The sequence below is a fragment of the Triturus cristatus genome, chromosome 3_1, assembly GCF_964204655.1.
Source record: "Triturus cristatus chromosome 3_1, aTriCri1.1, whole genome shotgun sequence".
Classification (NCBI taxonomy): domain Eukaryota; kingdom Metazoa; phylum Chordata; class Amphibia; order Caudata; family Salamandridae; genus Triturus; species Triturus cristatus.
In genome coordinates this window covers 528,935,569-528,954,792 of record NC_140583.1, presented here as the reverse complement: position 1 = coordinate 528,954,792, position 19,224 = coordinate 528,935,569, and the positions used below count along the sequence as shown (strand labels likewise).

The window sequence follows — 19,224 nt, the reverse complement described above, 5'->3', positions numbered from 1 at the left end:
TTCTCTTAGCATTTGATAGCAAAAAGAAAACAGTTTGAAGTGCCCAGTACCAGAAGTTAGATTGCAATCTGATCTTTTTATCCATAAGGGCCTTGTTCGCGCTATACAAAACACTCAAAATAAATAAAATAAATAAATAAAGAACAGGAGCAATCATCAGATATGGCATATGAAGAAAGTCCTGTCACAAGATTGGAGGACTGTAATGGCTTAACACTGACATGCATCTGAATGTTTTACTGTGGGACTTGGTTTAATCTATTTTAAAAGTGTTATGTAGTTAAGGATTCATGCCATATTCTTCACCTCTGTGTCTTTAATAGAATGTAACCTCCTGTCATGTTAGTGGAGGAGATTTGGCATTGTTCACCTTGCCCAGTTACAGTGGAGAGACAAAATGGCAGAAACGTAAAAATTATGCAGTTTTGTCATCCTTGGAAGCAAATGTGCATTATTTTCTGGAAACGAGAATTCCATTAATGTAAACATGTAATTAGTCTTTGAGTTTGCAGCAATTCAAGCATTGAAGAACAGAGTTTGTGTAGATCTATAATAGTTGCAAAGCAGGACTATTACAGAGCAATAAATAAATAAATGAACTGTGAAACCTAGATGAATTGAAACAGCACTGAAACTGCAACAAACAACGAAAGTTAGGTTGTCGCAAGACAGCTACTGTAAATGTTGTTATATGGTTAGATACTTTTCATAACAAAGAGTAATTGCAAATAGCCAGACTAATGTAACCTGGGTGTAAAAAACTGGTTTACTAGCTGAGGGAGGTAAAAACCCTACTCAAGCAACAACCAGAATCCTTGTCAGTGTGAACCCCAAAAGTCACTACATTAACCTGTGCTTAACTTTTTGGCAGCTTAGCACAAAAGCAGTTAGGCTTAATTCAGAGGCAATGTGTAAAGTATTTTTCAGCACAAAAACAGAATAAAGTGAAACACAACACAAATCTCAAACCAATTCAGAAAAATACAGTCAAAGTGAATACATGAAATGAAATCAAAACAAATTAAATCCAATCTGTAGAACTTGAGTTATGAATTATCAAAGTTTTTTGTGCAAAATAGCGCCTAAAAGATTTAAGCCCCAACCATTATTTGACAGCGGGGCAAAGCCAAAAGTTAAGGCCAACCACGATGGAGTTTGGGCTGAATACATAAGGTGGATTGAGGTCGGTCTGGTTCACCTTGGTACTTAGAAGAAAGTTTGAATAAAAGCGGCACCACTTGGGGAGTTAGGACAAAATTGATCAGAGACCAGGTGGAGGGGTCAATTCTCCAGCCAACTGGCCCTTAGAGTCACTTCTGGTGGTCCTGAGTTCAAGATGACTGCCCAGTTTTCCCTCAAGCAGCAAGGCTGGCCTTCAAGAAGCAGAGCAATCCTCTGGTAGCAGCATGGCAATCCTTTGTGAGGGTCCAGTCATTCATTCTGAACTCTCCCACAGATCCAGGAGTGAGCTCAATAGTTGTTCTGAGGATCCATTATTTATAATTGGTGCCAGCTTTTGAAGTTGGGGGATTCCCTATGCTATCACCAAATCTGGTTCTGGAAAGTTCTTCCCTTTCCCTGCCATCGCGCCTAGAAGGCCTTACAGTGGGGAAAATTAATTTTGTTGTTTTTCACTACCAAGGCATGTAAAACCTAAACCCACATGTCCTACTTTTTAAATACAATGCACCCTGCTCTATGGGTCTTTTGGGCTTACCGTAGGGGTGACTTTTATGTATTAAAAAGTAAGATTTAGGGCTGGCAAGAGGTTTATTTTGCCCGGTAAAAATGACAGTTTAAAACTACTTTACATATTACAATTTCAGACCTGAAAAACTGCTGTACAGACTACAATATCAGGCCTGTGACACGTTTAAAAGTGCACTGTGGTGGGTGGCACAATGAATGCTACAAGCCCACTAGTAGCATATAATTTACAGGCCCTGGGCACATGTACTACCATATACTAGGGACAGGTAAGTAAATTACATTTGCCAATTAGGTGCAGGTCCATTTTACCATGCTTTTTCAGAGAGAGCAAACGCACTTTAGCACTAGGTAACAGTGGTAAAGGTCACAGAGTAATAACGCCAACAAAAGTAAATTCAGGAAAACAGGACGGGTTAAGACCAAACATTTAAGGGTGACCCTGAAAAGATGCCTAGGTCCAACAATGGGCAAAACGTAGCATCTCTAGCATCTCTGGGGGTCAGGAGCAGGCATTCCCTCACACCTTTCCTGGCCCCACTTGTGCCACTCCATCTGTGGAATGCCACTAGGGTCCCCAACTATCCTACATTTTGCAGGTTTGTACTGTGATGATGGCTTCTGTCCTGCTGTCCACTTAGAGGCACTATGGTCAACATATTCTCAATCTTTCAGCTCTTTATGGGCTGTAAAAAAAGGTGGCTGTCTATGACTAGGAGGGAGGAACTGCAGCACAGGAGGGTTCCTGCACAATTCAACTTCAGGAGCACGTTCTGCAATAAGGATTCAAATACAGCCATCTGCTTGACTGGAAACCTCGTTGCGGTCATATACTTGGACTATGCCTTTAGTGTTTGTGTCTTCCATTAACCCAGTTTCAAAGTACTCACATAAAGTTGGCTTAGTAAAGAGAGGCACAGGTAGAATATGATCTCCCAAGGATCTTACACTATTGTAGTAGGAGACTCAAGACTACAGCACACTGCTACATGCTCCAAAGGCTCTTTTACTACCATATTGCATTTTGCTAAATAACCATGAGACTGAAAGCTATTCACTCTTCCCCAGGTAGCATCCGCCAAGCTGCACAGCAGAGCCACCAATGTTGCATAGTGTCTGAAAGTTGTACCTATGACAGCACTGCCATGACCTTCACACCTGCCCCTTGACCCTGTCTTGCCGGACTGTCCACAGTGAATGTGACTAATCTAAGGGTCACATGGTTACTGGTGTCACGTCCATGGTCCCACACTGCATCAGAACTTTGATTCGAGCACCACTCATGTGACCCTCCTTTGTCTTTTTCGTGTGTCCGGCGTAACATGCTGCCCACCTGCCTGTCTGAGAAGATAGGGGAGGTCTCTGCTCGGGAAGCTACTACTTGTAAGGGCTGGAAGGGAACAAAGGTAGGCAGAGCGTAGCTATCAGTGGTACAGCTGGTGCAATAGCACTAGGACCCAGAGAGGAAGGGAGCAAGGTCTGCAGCAGCAGCTTTTACTGCGACTAGGTTCTTTGCTTATTATACTCTTCAGTTGGCTGCTCAAGCCAGTACTTTGACGCAAAGTGCAAAGGATGAGGAGAGGCATTCATAAAGGCTTGTGCAAGCAAGGCTGCTGGCTAACGATGAGGCGCGAAACAGCACACCATCATACACTGTTCATTTAATGTCTTTGAATATGAGCGGATGTTGGATCTTTGGAGAGATGGGAGAGGGAAGATATCCGCAGGCCATATAGAGATGTGACAGTTGCAAGACACAATGGCTGTGGAGATATGATGCAGACTTGGAGCGATGCTGGAGCTATGGAGAGAAAGGCCAGAGAAGGAGTGTAGGGGCTCTGGAGTTATAGCACAGTGAAATGTTGCAGAGGATGTTGGGCTATGTGACAGTGAAGCAATTCAGGGGGTGATGAGAGAGGAGGTAGAGAAGAAATGCTGGGTTTGGAGAGTTATTGCGAAATGGAGAGAGGCAGGGGCTTCACACTTTAAAGTTGCTGTTGTGTTTTGTATAATGAGCATTTCACGCCTTTTAATGTGTTCCTGTTTGACGTCAAGCATTCAAATACTCCTTACAATGCCACTTTCCCTCAATCAAAAACATTTCTTGCTTACGTCATAGCATTCCCAGAGGGTGCCATGTCATAAAAGACACAATGGTTCAGTCCTGAACTTTCCATTTAAAAGAACACTCGTAATGAGTGGTATAGTTCAACTGTGGTAGTTCATGGGAATCAAGACTAAAACTACCACAATGCATTATGTGATATATGGCATCCTTGGGAACATGGAGTCATCTGCTCACCTCAATAACGAGAGGGGGAGGTTGTGTGTGTCTGTCGAGAGGGTGTGTGTGACAAGACAACAAAATTACACTCGACCTTTGCTTTTACGATTTATGACATCACCAAAACCGTAAGTATCACCGCTGTCTAGTTGTTTAAAGTATCCCGTGATTTATCCTATGAAGTATATGTCTACAAGCTGTGTGTATTGAGTCAGAATGCCGGGGCATTCTTGGTCCGCATCTTGCATCAGCACTACAATGGTTTAGTCCTTCCTCTATGGATTGGATCTGGTGTGTACTGTAGGGTGACCAACCATCTCTAATTTCCACAGACTGTGCTTGAATTTACTCTCATGTCCGTTGTCCATGAAGTAAGTTTCCACGGACGGCATTTGTCCATAATTTTAGCTTTGGTGCTAAAGGACAAATGTCTAACAGTTGAGATGGCTCAGCTGAAGCAGAAGGGAGGGGGTCTCCTGTGCACTCATTCAGCGGGAGGGGCAGCCAGGGTGCCAGGCTGCTTCAAAGAAATGTAAATGTGGGGACTGGTTAGTCTGGGCATGTAATGGCTGCTTGAATGCGAAATGGGTGTTAATTGACCTAAAGAGAAAGATATCTTCTTTTTCCATGGTATTGTTTGGGTGTTCCAAGCTGAGCTGTGAAGTGTGGGCTTTGAAACTACAACTGAGGTCACAATCCTCTGTTACATTACGGCTCAATAGAAGGATGCTTGTTATATTGTTTAGAAGTTGGAAGGTGTTGCAAAACCCCTTTCACAGGTCAGAAACACTTTCTTCACTCTTAAAACAGGTTCTGTACATTGTAAAATGGTGTTTTGCTATCAGAAGCGTGATTCAAAGACTTTGCAATTAAAATAAAATCCTTTAGGACATGCGGCCCCTGGTGGATTGACCTGTCGGTCAACAAACGTGCGTGCTCAGTACCATGAACTGGAAACAAAATATCAGACTGGACAACGCAGTGCAGTAACCATATAGATAGATTATTATCATATGAAATGCCATAAAAAGACCTGCACAGTTGCTCAAAACTGTGCGAATACTGAAAAAACGTGAAGTGCATGATTGTCTCCAACTAATATAAACTTATTTTAACTTGTAATTATGTTGGTTGTCTATTTACTTACTTTAACACTATTACACAACCGCCTCTGATGTGTCTGTAAAGCGTATCTTTTATTGCGAAATTCTGCCCTGACTTTTGACCTTCTGTCCTGAATTTTTGTCCTGAATTTTGACCCTTTTACCTGAAGTTTTACACTCACCGTCCTGAATTTGTACCCATGCCAGTTGGTCACCCTAGTGTACTGCTGCCATAGTTCGTATATGTCTGATTTACATTTAAACATCCCAACACAATTAAGAATAAATGTTCCGATAGCCACATCTTATATTCTTTTCTGATTGAATTGCCATGCGCTATATGACTCGCTAATGCCATGCCGCGATTACTATGTAAAGTATACTAACTTAGCTACGTCATCTTCACATTCCCTTCTATGCAAAGGCACAATCATATATTTGCCTGGTAAAATTCTTCCCATCTAAACCTACCACTCATTAAATACGGTCTACTTAATACATGTGCAATGTCAGTATCGGCGCTTCCGTGAGAAGTTCGTTATTCTATGAGTTCATCAAGAGTGAAAGAAGGAAATAGCAAGGTAAATATTTACAGAAACTGTAAACACACTATTCTGACCAGATTAATTTCAAGAAAAATCAAGGCTAACTGCCGAGTCTTGGAAAAAATATGTGTGCGCCTCTCACAAACATTTCTACGGTGAGGTAGTGATGGAATGTGTGAGAATAGGCCAGGACATTTATTATAAAACTAGCTCATGATTTTTACCTCCATGATAAATGCCCCACGGTTAATATTTCAATTTGTGAAATAGAAAATATTATAGTGACCTGTTGAAATGTCTTCCACGTGCGGTGATCTGACATCCGAGCAGAGCGCTTGCATTACTGCAGATGAACCGATGACCCCTCCACCTTTTCACAGATGCACCTTCCCACCAGCTGCTTGAAAATAATACTTCCTCTTGGCAGTGAGGAAACTCAAAACGATGCCACCCCCCCCCCCCCCCCCTCACCCCACCCCCCATCCTTCCTCGCAGAATGTGATGCGGGCCCCCTGTGTCTCTCATATCTCACATGTATTCATCGGCCTTGGGCTGAATGGGGGCACCGTGAAGGGTCGGGGGCTCTCCGGCGCTGCAGGGTCTTGCGTCCAATATATTATAGCTCAAAATACAGAGTATCCCTTAACACAGAACTGCACATTGCGCAAGGTACTTGTCCGCAGTTGAGTGTTCAAGCCGCTGCGCCTCAGAGCCGAGCTGGCACCTGCCAGTCATCTTCAGAGTCTAGAGCTCTCGTTCTTAGTTCTGTTGGGAGAGGCAGGAGGGAATTCCTGCAGCACCCTCCAGCTGGCACTACAAAGTATGTGAGACTGCCACCCCCTCCTCACTTGCATGAGCTGGCATGGGCCAGAGTACTCGAGGTGGAAGAGGGTCCAGCATCCTATGGGATCACACTCACAGAGGAAAGCACTGGTGAACTAGTCACAGCTGTTCAGCATTGCTAAGCATTTTGTATGTTCGCATTATATTAGGGCGGGTGTCCAACAATCCTTTAATTCCTTTCACTTCCTCTTCAGTTTGATATTGGCCACAGCACTGTAGCTGCAAACTTTAAGGGGCAGATTTATGAGCCCCTTGCGCCACTTTTGCGTCACTTTCCCCATGTTAAAAGTGACGCAAAAGTGGCGCAAGGGGCTCATAAATCTGCCCCTAAGTGTTTTATTACTCTCCGGGGACGAAAAAAAAATAAAAAATTCTAGGGAACTTACTTGGAGAAGGAAAGAATTGGTAGGAAAAAAAAGACACTGAAAAGTGTGTGGTGTTTTGCTAGACATTTTTTATGTTGGGTCTACAGACCATATACAGCCAGTGCTAGCGTCATAATAGACGTGATCTTGAAATGCTGGTTTAAATCAAAATTTGTGTTAATACACACAGCTTGAGTGGAAAAACACCTGGTGCCATATTTATCAATGATTTGCGCTGGTTCATTGTCTTGAATTGGAGTGCATGTTATTTTATGCTGCAACGTAGCCCTAAGGTACCGCCAAGTAGTACATTGTGTTCACCCAGGTAATAATTTAGTACAAGCATAAATATCTGAAATTTTGTTGCCACATATAAATGTCTGCAATGTTGTCTTAACCAAATCACACCAGGCAAAGAAGAGAACCCAAATACTGCTCTCACTGGGGTGCCCAGGTCAACCAGATTCCAGTGAGTTTTAACTTAATATGTACTCAACATGCCTCATCTAAGGTGGCTGACTCAACACAACATTTGTTGAAAGGTTAAGGCATTGATTGTACTTGGGGACTGCTATTGGTACCATAGATTTGATTTCTTCAACATGTATTCTCTCTGACTTCAGGAGAGAGCCAGTCAGCCCATAAAAAGAGTGTTTCGCTTGCTCCACATGTGCTACAGGATTCAATGAAGGAACTAGTGCTTATGCACACAAGAAGATGCATGGTCTTGGTCCTAAATTATCTTTCTACAATTGTGAAGATGTGCATTTCCTCTACACTGCTGAGATCCTGGGACACCGTTAGTTTACCCAAATCCACTTACCAACGGGGAATGGGGGCATATGCCCCAAAGAATACTGGAGCTCCATTCACCAGAATGTTTATTTAGTGATTCTGAGACTAGTGGGTTTCTCTAAGACACTTCCCAGCTTACTCTTGTGAGGTTATCCGCTCTCAGGAGAGAGTGGACACGCTGGAGACAGTATCTGGATAAGCATCCTGCACCCTAACCCACAAACAAGTGCTTTGAGCTGATGATGGCTCAGTCTCAGTGCTCATTTCCATCCACACAGCACTGGTTCGACAACTCTAGAAGACTTGATGCAGCTCCCTGCACAACTCACTCACATTCCAACCTGTTCATTCCGGCAAATCCATTACAACCCCATCTCATGCATGCATATATGGTGGATGCATGTATTTTTTATTTATGGGCTATAAGTCTACTACTAACCATTCTTTGTACAGTGTATCCTGTCTCATGAGACTGCCAATTTTCTTCAGACAGCTGTTCCCTTTAGTCTCCTCAGATCTACCTTGGTTGTCCCTTTAATCATAAACAGTAAAATCTTGTCTGGTGCTAAACCTGTGAAGAGAATAGTTAAGGCCCTAGTTCTGAGTGGACATAGTATTAGAGAGAGCACACTCATACCTGTTCACCTTTTCATAAAATACACCTAAACTCCTCAAACGGTTTCTAAGAACATATCATTACAACAACTACCCATGCAAAAATTTGAGCTCATTATCAACCTCTTTAGGTGTGTCACATCTCTTCCAACCCCTCTTCTACCCTCTGATTACGCCTTTGACAGCCCTGCAAGTACCATGCAACAGGGGTTAGACTAACTCACTTTCGTGCTGGTGTCAGCATAACTGCACTAAATGCATTAGTCACGTATAATTAGATCCCCCCAGACCATCGCAAGGCATGCTAGGAGGAGCTACAACAGTGAGTGGGCTGTGATAAGGAATGCGTGCAATACAGTGTATCAGAAAATTAAAGAGACCAATGATGAAGTCAGGGGCCGTGCACCCTAGTGAACCAATAATCACCACCACTTCTGCCATCATGTGTGTCTTCTGCAGCTCATTATCATGAGATAAACAATTACCCCGGTGGTACATAGTGCTGAGTGGACCTGGGGCAACAAGTTGCCTGTTGTCATCTTCCTGCCCCTGTGACCACAGCACCCATGGTGATTGCCCCCTAAGCTGCAAGGCAGACAATCAGGTGGCAGGCAACAGCTGTGTTTTTCCTTGCGCTCCCGCCACAGTGGCCTTTTCTCCACCTCAGGAGATGGAGTCGCACTCAGTCAGACTGGTGCTGGACAGGACTACGAGGTAGGAGGAGAGGAGGTTTTAATTTCAATTTCCTGTGTGGCATTGGTCGGGGACCCACTGCTCCAGAGTAAAATGACATTATTCACCTGCCCAGCCCTTTACATGTTCGGGCACACTTGTCTGGCCCACCCGCTGGATCATGAGCACCACCTGCCCACTTGTTGGGAGTGGAGGGTCAGGGCACACTTGGCTGGCACGCTGGTCTCCAATGTTGTGAGTACTGTTTTTTAAAAGATGGCCACTCATTGACTGGACTCAGCTCTGCCACCAGAGAATGCTGTTTCAGGCTGACAGCAGTCAGTGCTGTGCACTTTGGCTACTCAGACCCGGGGCAAGACAGCCTCTGACTGAAGCTGCTTCCCAAGCAGGGCACCAGCAGCATTGACTGAGGCCACTAAGCAGGGTACATAGACTGACAACTGGGATGATGCCTGGCTTGCAGCACTGCCAGTCACGTTGTTCGACTTGCAGCTGTTTTGAGACTCAAGAGACTGAGAGTGAGTCTTTCCTTTTGGCCCTGCCTGTAGTACGATGGAGGCCAGCACACCGAATGGAGGCAACAAGAAAGGTGCAAGCAGCATTAGGACCACTCTGGCTCCTCCAGCATTTCCCACTGGTAAGTAGGTGTCCACCTTTTCCAAAGGAATACCGGCCAGTTGTTTACGTTGGGCTCAAGTCCTTTGCACCAAAAAAATGATCATGACAGTAACAAAAGAGCCAGGTGGTAACAATGCTGGTAAGTAGCCATACAAGAGGACATACCTGTGAATTGGTTCAGTTAGTAGCGGCAATAAAAGAAAGAGGCCAGTCCAACCCTGGTCAGACTCAGGGAGTAGTGTTAATGTGCAGACTAAGCAGCAGTTGCTGCAGCTTTTGGGTCTGTCCAGGCCTCGTTGGAGCTTCTTCTTATTGTGGTGGGGAGGAGGCCTAAAGTTACTGATGAGGTAATATTTGTATCAGAGGGTGGCTGTAAGTGTCAGATTACACCAAGGACTGTAATGTGGGTGATCCCAAGCTGCTTCCTGTTGTGTTTTTCATGTTAATTGTAACACACTGAATACTGACATTTTAATCCTAAAATTTGGATGCTGGGACTAGCAGTTTTTTCTTTTCCTATCATACAGTATGAGTATACACATCCCAGCATTCAGAGGACACCTGGTTTTAAAAAACACAAATAATACTTGTGATCAATAATGACCTTCCACTTCATCTGCTCTGCAGCAGTTTCAAGATCTTTTTAAAGCTTCTCTTTGCTCACAAGAGTGTAATTACTATTATGTATCCATTCCCATGGACTTCATTGCAGTCACACATTTGTCACACATTTGTCACTGAATGTCACTCATGAGTACACTGAAACAATGAAAATGTCACACATAAGCCATCTGAAATCTTGGCAGCTTTTGTGCGTTTCTTGCATTGCCTTTGTTGTTTTCCCTATGTTAGCCTAGTTGTGCACGTTGTAAGCCACATTTCTTTTGCACGCTACCACATAAACATGCTTGCCTTTGTGCCACATTGTGTTTTCACACAGAACCTGCATATGCTTTTGTATTCTGTTCTTTTCCTGGGAATTAGTCTGAACACCATAGACAAGGCCAAGCAACAATGCCCCTTGCTATTCTCTCTGGTCCATACTGGTACCTAGACATACCATGAGAATGTAGCTGCTGTTTGTGAGCACGCATCTTGTCATAACTAAGGATGAGAGTTCTAAACAACACACACTGAGCGTAGGTCCTGGGGCAAGATTACCGCGCCAGCTGAGATGTAGAATGAATATCTATGTCTGCTAGGGTACAGGGTCAGCTACTCATCTCAGAGATCATCAATATATAGTCTAGGTTAGGCTAATCTATTTTATAACATGACAGGGCTTTTTATGGCATACGGTTTGTTAACCATGCTAGCAATATTTTTGCTATTCATTTGTTTTCTAATCCTAGTGCAATTACTGCATATTTGAGCACAATAGTTTAAATAAATGTACAAAGCTTCCTTTGTATCTCTTGTTTATCTTATTGTGGACAAGAACGAATGAGAGAGTGAAAGGGTGTGTTCTGTTATCACAATCCCTAAGTGGACTGTGAGTGTTGTGTTCTGAGGTGCCAATTCAATTGTTTCTCTGGAAAGGCTAGGAGGGCAATTAAGGCACTAAAGGTAGTCGGATTCGGGCTCATGGATACTGAGGTAGAATGGTGACTAAGTCTCTACATGTCGATGTTCTACAATCCCAAGCATAGTTCTGTTACTGAGCAAAATCCCTGCAACATAGTTTTGGTTTGGTCCTTCAAAATGCTCAATACAAAATCCTAAATCTTTAGGTTCTTGGAAAACTGGACATTTTTGGCCACCTGATCCCTTTCCTAAAATACTACTTCAGTTCACTGAAGTGTACTTTTGATTATTTAGACTCCAATAATAAACTTGGCTTTCCACGTACAAGGTACATAATTTAGAATTACCAAACCATGTTTCTGTTCTATAAACAAAAATGCACTAAATAGAAAATATTGTCGCCCCAAAGGCAGTGTGTCACATCCTAAATGCCTCAGAAGCATGCGTTGGGTAACCTTGCTAGAAAAACATACAATTATAAAGTAGCATTTCACTCATAAACGAGGAACAGCTAATACATAAATGCCCAAATCATGTGCAGTTGAATATGTCGAGGAGAAAATGAAGAAATCTATGGCAAATCCATTGAATGAGTTAAAGTGAATTAATGGAAAGTTATCTCTTTTAAGATCTCACCTGCAGCATATCCACCATCTTTTTAAGCTCAGACGGTTTGATGCCACCTGCCTGTTGCATGGTAAAGCCTTTAAAGTTTTCAATTATGCAGAATCCATTGATCTGGGTCTCTTCATTCTCCAGCAGACTCTCCAAGATGACACAGTAAGCCCGAAGGATCTGAAAGAAAAGTGTTGGAAGACAAGGTAAGATGTGGTGCAGACTTGTTGGGTAGTATATGCAGCTAACTGTAACTGATCACTTGCAGAATTATCTTAGGTTTTAGACAGTAACTAGAACTTCCACTCAGATGAAGCTAGTGGAAAATTAACACCTTCACATGTGAAAAAAGCAGTCAAGCTGCATAGGTTTGATGTTTTGTTGTTTTAAACATCCTGTGCAGGAGTTGGAAAGTTCCTGACTTTTCAGGTGCATATTATACATAAATACTGCTTTTGGATTAGTTTGAGGGTCTTTGAACTCACCAAACTCAAATGGGTTTAACTGACTTCCTTTGCAGGTCACATTAAGACTTAATCTGCCAAAGAAGGGTGGTTCAGCTGATATGGGAATGTTGATGTGTAGCTATGGGCATGCATACATATCGGGCTTAGATACTAAGCTATCCTCTGCTGAAAAAAACAATAGCCTCCTTAAAAACATGCTAGTCAAAGAGACACACTCTCCAAATGATCCTCACACCCATCCAGTCAGAGTACTGTCATCATGTCCCACTTCTGCCTAACTTGTGCCAACATCACTCTGTAAATTACCCCACATTAGAGGGTGACCACTAAAGATAAGTGCTTCCTTACTGTCGGGGATGGACTTATAACTATGTTGTTGTTTCTGTCCCTATACACAAAGTCTGACTGTTAAATATTCATTACGTTCCTGAAAAAAACTTTGTGTTCCTTAAGTAGGCTAGTGTTCAATAAACCCTCCTGCCTGGGAATGGCCTTTCATGATGAGGTATTTGAAAACGCTTTTACATCTCTTTGATATACTTCACACTCTTTATATCCCACAATAAGTCACTTTGTGATCTAGGAGAATCTTTCTCTTTCAGTGCATCTGCTTATTGTCTCTTTGTGATTGAGCCTTCCACAACTTCTACACCCCTAAAAACATAAAATAGGAAATACAATCAACCTGCCAAACAACTCAAACTGTGACAAACCAGAATACAACTATGTAATTTGCTAACAAATATGAATGTTATGTAATAATTCCCAAGCTATTTGTGCAATGGCAATTTTTAGTGTGAATCGATGTCTTGCATTGACAAAACATTAATTTACACTCCCTTGTAAAATTACTTCAGTAGGGACAGGCTACGAGCATTTACATTAAGACTTGGATACTTTGACTTCAGCCTACATTTAAAAAAAACTATCCATGTTCCACATTTAGAAGCTTTCTCTACAGGTAGAAGTAACTTGAAACCAAAGCTACTGCCCTTCTAAATCCTGAAACATGCCCCATTTATTTTATTTTTCAGTGGTGTATCCTATGTCTCCCCCCGTTTAAGGGTATATCAATGCTGAATAAATTTCTACTAAGGTTATAAATCATGTGTTTGGAATTAGAATGTAAAGGGTAAACATACTTTTTAATAACGTTTATGTTTGTGATAACCCACAGACTAAAAAACACCGTATTAAAGGGGAAGAGTGGCTTATCCAGTGCTTAACTTGTAAAAGAAAGAGTGCTGGTGCCTGAATCTCTGCTCAGAAGCCCACGACTTGTGCAATTAAATGTCAGCGCACCGAATACTAAGGCTGGTAGTCTTAAATTCACCTCGTGCCTCTTTAATCCACTATCAGATATACCCTGCCAATTCACTCACTCTTGCAGGTTCCTGTACACCCCCCTAGGGATGGTTTTGCCGTTTTACTCTTCCTTCATCTTTCTTATCTATTTGATTTTTAGGTCGAGCCTGGGCAGCGCATGCGCTGCTCTGCGAGCCATGCTATATTGGAGTATGTACTTAAAGCCCTGCTCACGCTCTGCCCATATTTGTCATTGGCTTGTGTCATGGTCCTTTGTAAATTCTGGCTTCTTATTTGTTATTGGGCGTGTTAGTCCCTCCTCAGTACCGCCTTGTCTTCATTTTAACCTCCCATGAGGACTGCCCCTTTTACTTCGGTTGTTACACGGCACGTCTTCTTTATTATTTAAGCAATATTTATGTTATGAGTTTCTCCTACTGCAGTATGGCAGGAGGGCCTCTCATGCGCAGTTGTGACCACTGTCGTGTTTATTTAACTCGTAGCAAACGGAGAGCTCTTCAGGGGCCATGGGAGACAGAAGGGGGCAAATCAGTGATGCTTTTAGGGAGGTCAAAGGTGTGTGATGTAAATTCCTCTAGATCTGGCGTGTTTATTTTCTGAACGAACATCTATGTTAAATATGAAAATGCTTTATGTTTGCTGCTCTGCTCTATGGGCTCTTATCCTCTTTTCACAATGTGTTCCTCTGTGAAATAGATCAAAATAGGAAAGAAACTATTTGGCTGCACATGTCTCTTTGGACACACTCTCCCGCAACCGCGAACCCAACCGGAAGATATTGTAGCGCTTCACTGAGCAGTTCTCCAGTTCCAAAGTAGCAGCTCGCTGTGCTTTGCTCCTCGGCTCAGATTACCTGTAAAGGGTGTGCTTTAAGCCCCAGCATATCATTGCTGTCGCTCATTTGCTTTTCCCCCCTGCCTGCCACACTGCTCTGTCTATCGTTTGCTTTCCTATGCCCTCTGTACCCCTTCCCCACTGCACCCTCAGTTTTGCTTCCCCACACCCTCCCCATCTGTGTTCCTCCCACTACCTTCTGTTAGTACATACCCCCACACACACTTTTAAACAAGCATTTGGAATGCAATATGTCTCGCATTTACAAGAGTTAAAGCTATTGGAATTGACAATGCCTTTTATTTATGTTTTAAAAACCTAAATATAAATAAAAGGCATTGTCATCTACAATGCCAACAGCTCAAACTCGTGTAAAAGAGAGAACTATTACATTGCAGATGCTTGTCTTTTTTTTGTGGTTGGTAAATATCTGTTGTGGAAAAACAAATGCCAGTCCATAAAAATAAGAGCTAGTGCGCCCCCCCACACACACACACTGGCAACCATCAACTCAAATTAAGCACTGAACTTACCTCATCAAAAGTGATTTCTTCATAGTCCCAGTCTTCAATTTTAAAGAGCAACACCACTCGGCCATGCTTGTCCCTGCTGGCCAGAATGCCTGGGTACCCGGCCTCAATGGTACTAAGTACAGCTTCTTGTGTCAGGTTTTCAAACAGTTCAGGGTACTGCTGACGGAAATTCACATAACCTGTTGCATGTGCGAGAAAGACATAAAAAAGGTAGGGAAGAGTTTGTAAGACATTTAACTAAAACTTGAATTTAAATGCCAGTGGTCTAATGGCAAGTAATTAATACCATAAAATAAAGTTATTGATATCAAACATATTTGTTTTCAGATGAACAGTAAATAGCTTCTGAATCTATAGAATAGTTGTAGTTGTCAGTGACATATATGTTTCTGTGACACACACCAAAGAATATTGAATGCATGCATTGTTATGTATTACATAGAAAGGCTTAGGAGCACATGGACTATTATTTCAAGCAACTCAGCACAGCAAGAGAACTTGCTGAGCCATGCTACATTAAAGGCAGAGAGCAGAAGTGCTCAATATTGACAAAGATATGGAGTATTTCTATTCTCTCCTTGTGCTGGCACACTATGTGCTGGCTAGCGCCAACGCAAGGACATGGTGCAAGGGTGTCTGTGTTATGGACGGATTGTTTTTGTGCAAGAAGGAACGCCTTCCTGCACAATAACAATCCTTAGAGGCAAGTAACAAGGAGAAATAAAGATATTTCTCCTCGTTTTGCCTCTGTTGGCAAGGCGCTCCATTTTGGTACAACCCATTTTTGCAAATCTTTGTAAATCCGGGTTTGTGCCAAAATACATGGGTGGATGCATTGGGATGCTAGTTGGGCGTCTTTTTACCCACTACATCTTCCCCTTCAGAACTGAAGAAAATCAAGTACTACTACCTTGTTTGCCGCAATTGTATGCCTTTATTTATTTATTATATATATATATATATGAAATAAATAAATAAAGGCATACAATTGCGGCAAACAAGGTAGTAGTACTTGATTTTCTTCAGTTCTGAAGGGGAAGATATATATATAAATATATATATATATATTTTTTTTCACCAAAAGAAGAAATACTCGCACTCCTGGATATAAATCAAGAGCTTCTTTTACTTCAAATTTTCAAAACAGCCCAACACCATTGAGTTCCCTTAATTAACCAACGCGTTTCGACCACTCTGGTCTTGCTCACGGTTAGCTGTGTTCCACAGGTAATGTCTTTATATATACAATTGCCCATATTGCCATTATGATGCATCATGGGACATGTAGTACAAATTGTGAAAAAGTGATTAATATTTACAGTGTAATTTGTATGTCTATTTTACAATTTTGAATGATGAACCATTTTTTTCTGTTATATATAGTATATGTATATTTGTGTTGGCAATTTAGTAATGGCTTAGTGCCCTAATTGTATGGTATAGTACCTCATACATTTATACTTCATACATGGTTGCCAATCAGTACATGATTTTTTGCTTAGACTTTTGAGTCTTTTGTGTTTCAGATATTTTGCGCATGAGCAGGTTATTTACAAGTGAACATGGAGTTCCTCATCACCGTTCAGTCCTCTCGGCTGTTTAGTTTGAAATCTGATTATTAGTTTTGATTCCAACTGTCTCAATTTTTTAGTTCTATCTCCTCTTTCATTTATGGGGATTGTTGCAAGTCCCCAGTAATTCATTTGCTGCCATCCATATTCATGATGTAAATCATATGTTTTGTCATTGCATAAGTTTGATCATCATTTTGGATTGCGCGGATATGTTCTAATATTCTCTTTTTTAGTTGACATATTTTACTACCAATATATCTGCTTCCGCAATTGCATTTCAACATGTATACAGCATATGTGCTTTCACAGTTGATTTTTTCTTTAATTATGTATTTATTTCCTTTTGGACCCATGATTTCTTTTTTGTTTATTCCAATTTTGCAAGCCTTGCACTTTTCACATTTTTTAAAACCTCTTTGATGATCCGAAAGCCAGGTTTTCTTTTTTATTCCTGAAAAATTACTATGCACGATTTTATCTTGAATTGATGGTGCTTTTTTGTAGGCTATATTCGGTTTATCATTGAGAATTTTTCTCATGTCCGGATCTCTCAATAATATATGCCAATGTTTGTTCATGATTTCTGAGATGGCATAATTTTCTTTGCTGTATGACAGAATCATTCTAATATCTGACATTTAATTTTTTTGTTTTTCATGCTTGGCTTGTAAGGTGGATTCTCTTGGAATTTGTTCTGTCTTTGTTCTTCCCAGTCTTATATCTGTAGGTTTATAACCTCTTTCTAGGAATTTTTTGGTTGTTTCATCCATTTTTTGTTTTAGTTCATCCTCATCTGAACAATTGCGTTTCATTCGTAGAAATTCCCCAAAGGGTATGCTTTTAATCAGTGATTTTGGATGGAAGTTGGTTCCATGGAGTAGGCTATTTGTAGCTGTAGGCTTTCGATACGTTGTGGTTTTTAATTGGCCATTTTCCTGGTACACTTCAATATCCAAGAATTGTATTTTTGTTTTGTTTACATTATGTGTAAATTGTAGGCCATCCTTGTTGATGTTCAGCATTTTTACATTTGTGGTAAATTCTTCTGATACCCCATTCCAGATAATAAACAGATCGTCTATAAATCTGAGCCATAACACAATTTTTTCCGTGTACATATCCATGTCTTCATTCCATGCAGTTGATTTTTCCCACCATCCCATGGTGAGATTTGCATAGCTCGGCGAAAATGAAACGCCCATGGCGGTACCGCACATTTGGCAGTATATTTGTTGAGCAAATATAAATATGTTATTCCGTAAACATGTTTCCAACATCTCCAAAATCATTTTGGAATGTTCAAGATATTTGATGTCTCTTTGGCCTAGAAAGTATTTCAGTGCTCTGAGTCCTGTATCATGATTTATCGATGTATAGAGTGACACTACATCTATTGTTGCTAGCAGGTAGTCTTCTTGCCAATGGATTTCATTCAGGATTCTTAGGAAGTCACCCGTGTCCTTGATATAAGAACTTAGTGTAGTTACCATGGGTGCCAAAAAGGAATCAACATATTTTGAGAGGGGTTCATAGAGACTGTTACAGCTAGATATTATAGGTCTTCCTGGTGGATCTATTAAGGTTTTATGGATTTTTGGTAGGAAATACATCGTTGGTATTGTATGGCTGTCCTTTGTCAGATATTTCACTTCATCAGTGGTTAATAGACCATTTTCTGACCATATTTTCAATTTGAGTTGTAGTTCAATTGTCAATTGATTTATGGGATTTGTTTTTAACTTTTTATAATTTTTGGTCTCATTCAGTTGTCTTGTGGCCTCTTTTTTGTATTGAGTTTTATCCATCACCACAATGTTTCCCCCTTTATCTGCAGGTATTATTTCAAGATTTTCATTCTCCATCAATTCTTTCAGTGCTTCTCTCTCTGTTTATGTCAGATTTTCGTTTTTCTTTCTTTGTTTATTTGGTAAATTTTCTAAATCTGCTATTACGAGATCATAATAGAGGTCAATCTTATTGCCTTGTGTGAGAATTGGACAGAATTTAGATTTTGGTTTGAAGGATGTTTTTTCTCTTCCAGATGTTTCAAAACCTAATTGTTTTATGATCTCCAATTCTTGTAATTCTTCATCCCTTAAATTGTGTGTTAGGTCATATACTGTTTTTATTTCAGATATTTGATCTATTGCAATATTGGGTATTAGGTTGGTTACATTACTTGTTTCTGTTGACATTACAGCCTTTGGAAATTTTGCAAAGTGTTTTGCCAATTTCAACTTTCTAACGAATTTATAAGTTTCAATTTTAGTTTCCACTATATCATGATGAGTTTCTGGACAGAAAGTCAGGCCTTTGTTGAGTAGTGAGCATTGATTTTTCGTAAGTATGGTCTGTGACAGATTCACAGTGAGGTTGTTTTCTGCTTCTAAGTTATATTTGTTGTTTATTTCTTTGATTTGCTGTTTAATTGGTATTGATTTGTATTTCCTGAGGCTTCTCCTTGTTTTTCTATGCTTGATGATTCTATTGGGTTGCCTCTTCCACGTCCGCGTCCTTGATTCTGTGTCTGGCTTCTTCCTCTTCCTCGATTTTTTCCCGGCCTCTGGTCTATGTACATCAGTCTCATTTAGTCTAAAAAAGACTTTTTTTCTGGAATAAATTGATTTTCTCCTTCACTTGTTTCTACATCTGATTCACTCACAGTGGTATCTGAATCCTTTCGTTTGTTGTTGGGGTTTGTTTTTAATTGTTTTCTTATTTGTACAAACCGTCTAGCAAAAGTGAAGATCGTTCCCATTTGGTAATCTCTTTCATCTCTTCGA

General features: G+C 41.0%; 1 protein-coding gene across 1 annotated transcript in view; it reads right to left on the bottom strand.

Annotated features, from left to right (window-relative positions):
• The window catches only part of RLBP1 (retinaldehyde binding protein 1), a 172,850-nt gene that overhangs the window by 18,730 nt on the left and 134,896 nt on the right, over positions 1–19,224 (bottom strand). The window contains exons 5-6 of the mRNA XM_085644451.1: positions 14,868–15,046; positions 11,729–11,887 (exon numbers count right to left, since the gene is read on the bottom strand). Coding sequence (XP_085500577.1) covers positions 11,729–11,887; positions 14,868–15,046 — 338 coding nt within the window. The remainder of the gene's footprint in view (positions 1–11,728; positions 11,888–14,867; positions 15,047–19,224) is intronic.